This window comes from Bison bison, unplaced genomic scaffold, assembly GCF_000754665.1.
Source record: "Bison bison bison isolate TAMUID 2011002044 unplaced genomic scaffold, Bison_UMD1.0 scf7180017861195, whole genome shotgun sequence".
NCBI lineage: Eukaryota > Metazoa > Chordata > Mammalia > Artiodactyla > Bovidae > Bison > Bison bison.
In genome coordinates this window covers 383-5,702 of record NW_011491767.1, presented here as the reverse complement: position 1 = coordinate 5,702, position 5,320 = coordinate 383, and the positions used below count along the sequence as shown (strand labels likewise).

The 5,320-nt window shown below is 41.1% G+C and overlaps 1 protein-coding gene across 1 annotated transcript in view; it reads right to left on the bottom strand.

The window, feature by feature from the left end:
• Positions 1 to 1,379, bottom strand: part of LOC104983070 (nuclear RNA export factor 3-like) — a gene marked incomplete at its 5' end in the record, with an annotated part of 8,412 nt that extends 7,033 nt beyond the window's left edge. The window contains 3 exon segments of the mRNA XM_010832558.1: positions 152 to 235; positions 849 to 1,002; positions 1,223 to 1,379. Of these exon segments, the coding sequence (XP_010830860.1) occupies positions 152 to 235; positions 849 to 1,002; positions 1,223 to 1,379 (395 nt within the window).
• Positions 1,380 to 5,320: the final 3,941 nt, after the last annotated feature.

The window sequence follows — 5,320 nt, the reverse complement described above, 5'->3', positions numbered from 1 at the left end:
GTTGGCATTCTCTACAAAGAACTGGGCCTGCATTTTCTCATAGTGAAACTGTAGGAAGAGTGACAGGAGAAGCAGAACATGAGACCGGTGCCATTTCTCTGGGCCCGCAATCTACCCCAGTTTGTTGCATCATCTCCATGTCCTGTCTTACTTCGACTGCAGTAAAGGGGACACTGCACTTCTTCTGAATCAAATTCATCAGCCACTTCTCATCATATTTTATATCGAAGGGAATCTAGGAATCAGAGAACAAATGGGAAAGAGAATGGATACAATGGAATCCAAGATTAAGGTAAGACCCAACTGTGTCTTGCTTTAGGGCCATTTTTCAGGTTTTAAATAATTTCTTAAGATAAAACAATATCTGTTATCACTAACTTTGGTATGAGACAAGGATTTTCTATATACACTTTCTTTGCATTCAGATACTCTTCCTGAAAAAAAAATTGACTTAATATGTTTCACATGTACTTCCTTTTATAAAGTTCCAGGAGATCCACATGAGGTACACCTCTGTCACTGTGACACGGACCCCAGAGACTCAACCTCCTCCCACACCCAGCTCAAGCCAAACTGCGTCATCTGGTATGAAATGCTCCATCCCCATGGCAGTAGGCTTCCTCCTTTGCTTTCAGTCAACCTCTCCCATGCTCTTCCTTGCAGTCAGTCTGTTTCCTTCATACCGCTTCTCTGCACCTGCTCTTAGATGATCTAAGAAGATACCTCCTAGTAATATCAAGACAGATTACCAACACCACTTCCCCAGAAAAGTTCCCAGCACCTCTACACAAATCCAACACGACTCTGTCATCTTCTACATATTAGGTTCATTTAGCCAGGATACTCACAATAATCTTGAACCAGCTCTCCAAGGTCTCATCCTGTCTATTTGTTTTCATTGTTCTCTCCGGAGGCTTTTGGTCTGACTCCATGTTCACATGCATTTGGTCTTTTCTCTGAAAACTGCTTCTCCAGTGATGGGATGGAATGGCATAGGGAGCACTGTGTGGAAGTGGAAAGAAAAAAGTGGTCCATATAGGCTTAGAAAGTCTTCTCTACATTCTCCCAAATGATACCAGAGTTGTAATAAAGACTGCTCAAACATCAACCTGATCCAATCACTTTTTACTCTGGCAAGTTGGAGAGAAGAATGACATATTTAACTGCAAGGTTTTGTTGTTCAGTGGTTAGTACATGTCAACCATGGTGACTGGTCACTTACTATCTTCCTTGGATGACCATATGAGCATCACTTTCTTTTGAATCTCTGTCTTGCTGCTGCTGGGAAGTGACCGGTTCAGACCAACAGGCGTATTGCCTTCGGTAAATACCCGAGCTTTGTGCTCTTCTTTGTAAAGACTTCACTTTATCAGTGTGCTCTAAAATTGACAACAACATATCAGTGGTCCCAGTATCAGAAGTAGTCCTGAGTAAATATGACTAATGAAGAAACATCATTCTTTATAATCTAAACATACATGCATCATAGAGCTAAGAAATGGCTGAGAGACCTCACCATGACTCCACTTTTCATGAAATGAGAGGTCGAGAGCAGTCACAGACAAGAAACCAGGGAAAGGGTCTGGATGTAGAGTGCAGTCTGTGATGTTAGGCTGTGTTCTACTTGGTTCAGGTTAGGTGACCTGGGACAAGTGGCTTTTTATCCCCAAGTCTCACTTCTCTGCTCTGCTCTATGAGTACAATAAACCCTACCCTGAAATCTACCCTGATGTGACAGTTCAAGGGTCAAAGGTGATCTGCCTCCCTGAAGGAAGAATTAGAGAAATGAAAGGTAAGTCTTATGAAAAGATCCAAGATGGAACCTGGAGAGATATAATATGGAGAATACCCTCCCCCAAAAAAGAGAATTAAAGGTGATACAATGAGTATACCTAATACATGGTTAATGTGAGCCCCATAGAAAAGGAAAGTGAACAGGGGAGAAGTGGTATTTGAAGAGAACTTGGCTGAGAAGTTTCCAAATGTACCAAGATATCAACTTAGGATAACAATATTAATAGGAGGACTTCCTTTGTGGTTCAGTGATTAAGAATCCACCTGCCAATGCAGGGGACACCAGGGTCCCTGGTCTGCGAAGATTCCACATGCCTCAGGACAACTTAGGCCCTGTGCCACAGAAACGGAACCTGTGTTTTAGAGCCTATGAGCCAAAACTACTGAAGCACATGTGCCCTAGAACCCGTGCTCTGCAACAAGAGTGCAACAAGAGAAGCCGTGGTAATGAGAATCCTGTGCATTGCAACTAGATAGTAGTCCCTGCTCATTGCAACTAGAGAAATCCCTCACCCATCAACAAGTCCCAGCACAGCCAAAAATAAATCAATCAATTTTTAAAAGACCTATATTAATAGGACAAAAAATATGCTTTATGGAAAAACATCCTTAAAAGAAAAGACATGCATTTCCACATCATGTAACAAAAACTCAGAAAATTTGTGACCTAAAGATCCAAACTAAAGAAATATTATAGGCTCTTCTTTGGGCAGAAGAAACATCACCCTAGGTGGAGCCACACAGATACAGGAAAGACGAATGACATTTTTGAATATGGAGGAAAATTTAAATGAGTATTGACTATATAACACAATGATAATAATTTCCTTCGGGGATTTATATATATAGAGTATAAAAATGCGTGACAATAAATGTGGAAGGAGTTTATGTAATCAAAGTGTCTCAAAGCCCCATAACTGAGCAGTTTTAGGAACTAATTAACTAATATTAGACTGTGAAAAGGCAAAAATGTACATTGTAATCTGAAGGGTGAACACTACAAGAATAGCAAAAGAATGTTTACCTAGATAACCATGCAAAGTAATGATTTGATAGTTAAAAAATATTCACCATATCAAAGGAAAAGAAAGGAAAAGGAACTTAGAAGAGGCAACAATAAATACACAATAATATGATATACACAAACCAAATTATATCTCTTTTTATTTTAGAAGATTCAGGCGAAATACTCCAAATAGAAAGACAGATTGTATCAGACTGGACAAGAAACCTTTCCTCAAATACTCCTGAAAAGAGACATATGCAAAATTTAATCATCAGGAAAATTAGAAAATAAAAAAATTGCAAAATGTACACCTTTTCACATTAACCTCAGAAAACTGCTATAACCATATCAGTAAAGGAAAAGGTACACTTTAAAAGGGAAATTCCTTTATGATAACAGGTTCAGTGCAATAAGAAGATAGTAATATACATTCTAAATTTGCATGCCTCTTAAAGCCAGCATACAAAGCAAAAACTGACAGAAATAATGGAGAAATCCACAGCCACAGTGGGAAATTTTAACACATCCCACTGAGTGACACATAAAATGACAGACCAAAATCTCAGCTAGAGGGAGAGGATTTTAAAATCTGACTTAAACAAATTAATTTAATTGACGTAGAACAATGCACATGACTACTCATCAAACATTCCAGAATATATCACGTGCCCGGCAATAAAGCCTCAAGAAGCTTCGAGGGGCTAATACAATTTACCCTAACTGTTAATGTAATATCCAGTAGTAACGGTCGGGTTTCTGACCCTCCACCACCTCTACTATAAATCCAAAGAATATTAGTTTATATAATCCTACCCTCCACCTAGGTGACCCTCGCCACTCTCCAAACCCTAGACCTGAGAAGATAACATGACTCATGCCTTTTTCTTAGCCAGAGAAAAATTCAAGTCAGCAACGGCCATTTTCGTCGGAGGGGAGGTTTACCACATGGAATCGAGATGGGTGTGTCAGAGCCCGCTTGGCCCATCTCCTCAAGAGACCGGAAAATAGTCAGTCTGGGCTCTCTCCCCGCTTTCGAAGAACAGGCAACTGGTTGGGGGTCCTGTGCTTTGGGGTGTGGGAGGGAACCCAGAACCCTTTCTGCTTTGAGGGGATCTGAAGAGAAGGTCTCATGCAGACCACTCACCCATAGGGTGGCCTGAAGGCAGAGATCTGTCACCACCGTCCTCACAGGCTGCCCTGGAAGAGAATCTGTGGGTCTGGAGCTGGAAGCTTGTAGAATATCAAAGAAAACTGCTGAGGTAAGAAGAGTGCAAGCCCCAAACACCTTCGTCACAGCCACACAAACAAGATGGCGTCCTAACAGGAAGTCCTTTCCTCAAGGTCATAGAGGAGGAGAGTCTTGGGGGCCAGAGGAGACTTAACTTCCTGTACTTACTGCCCTCTGAGTTTGCTACCAGCATAACATCCAAGGAACTCTTTCCAACGGTACCACCCCTGCAGAGGAGGCCAGCTAGAATCAGGAGGCTTAGGGATCTTGGCGATGGCACCCCACTCCAGTACTCTTGCCTGGAAAATCCCATGGACGGAGGAGCCTGGTAGGCTGCAGTCCATGGGGTCGCTAAGAGTCGGACATGACTGAGCAACTTCACTTTCACTTTTCACTTTCCTGCATTGGAGAAGGAAATGGCAACCCACTCCAGTGTCTTGCCTGGAGAATCCCAGGGATGGGGGAGCCTGATGGGCTGCCGTCTCTGGGGTCACACAGAGTTGGACACGACTGAAGTGACTTAGCAGCAGCAGCAGCAGTGCATTACAATCATTAATGTTTTTGATGTTCAAATTGTTCTGTCTTTGGCCAATGCGAGCCCCTCCAGTTATGATTCTTTTTGATATAATTTCTGTTATGAGAGTTCAGTCCACACTCACCTTGTAAAATCCTTACCTAGACCAGAAATCAGGCATTTCTCCAGTAAGCCTGGTTCCTTTCAGTGGGAAATGTGTTTAGAGAATTCAGTGCAGAGACTACAGTTGCTGATTGTTACTGGATTTGTCAGTGTTTCTTGCCCTTTTCAGTGAATAGAGCCAGTAAACATAAGTCTCATATTTAGAGACTCTACATCATTGTCATGCATCCTAGGCTGCTCTTCTGTCCTCTTATAGGTACACATTTTTATCATCGTTTGTATAACTATACAGTTTAGAAAATATAAGAAAAGATAACACAAATTTGTTTTCACCCCCTTTCATATGTAAAAATTGTTATATTTTACTTCAGAGCTATCCAATAGAAATTTCTGTGGATTTGGGAACATTCTGTATTCTGCTCTTCAACACAGCAACCATTAACTAACAGAGGCTTATTCATGAATTGAATATTTAGCTACTAAAATGTGGCAACTGTGACTGATTTGTAATTTTAATTTAATTTACTGTAAGTAGTTACTTGAGGCTAGTAGCTACCCTATTGGACAGCAGCAGCTCTGTACACTTTTTTACACCTGTTTTTTTATATCACTGAACATTTTATCCTGGTGATGACTCCATAGCAATACAGAAAGA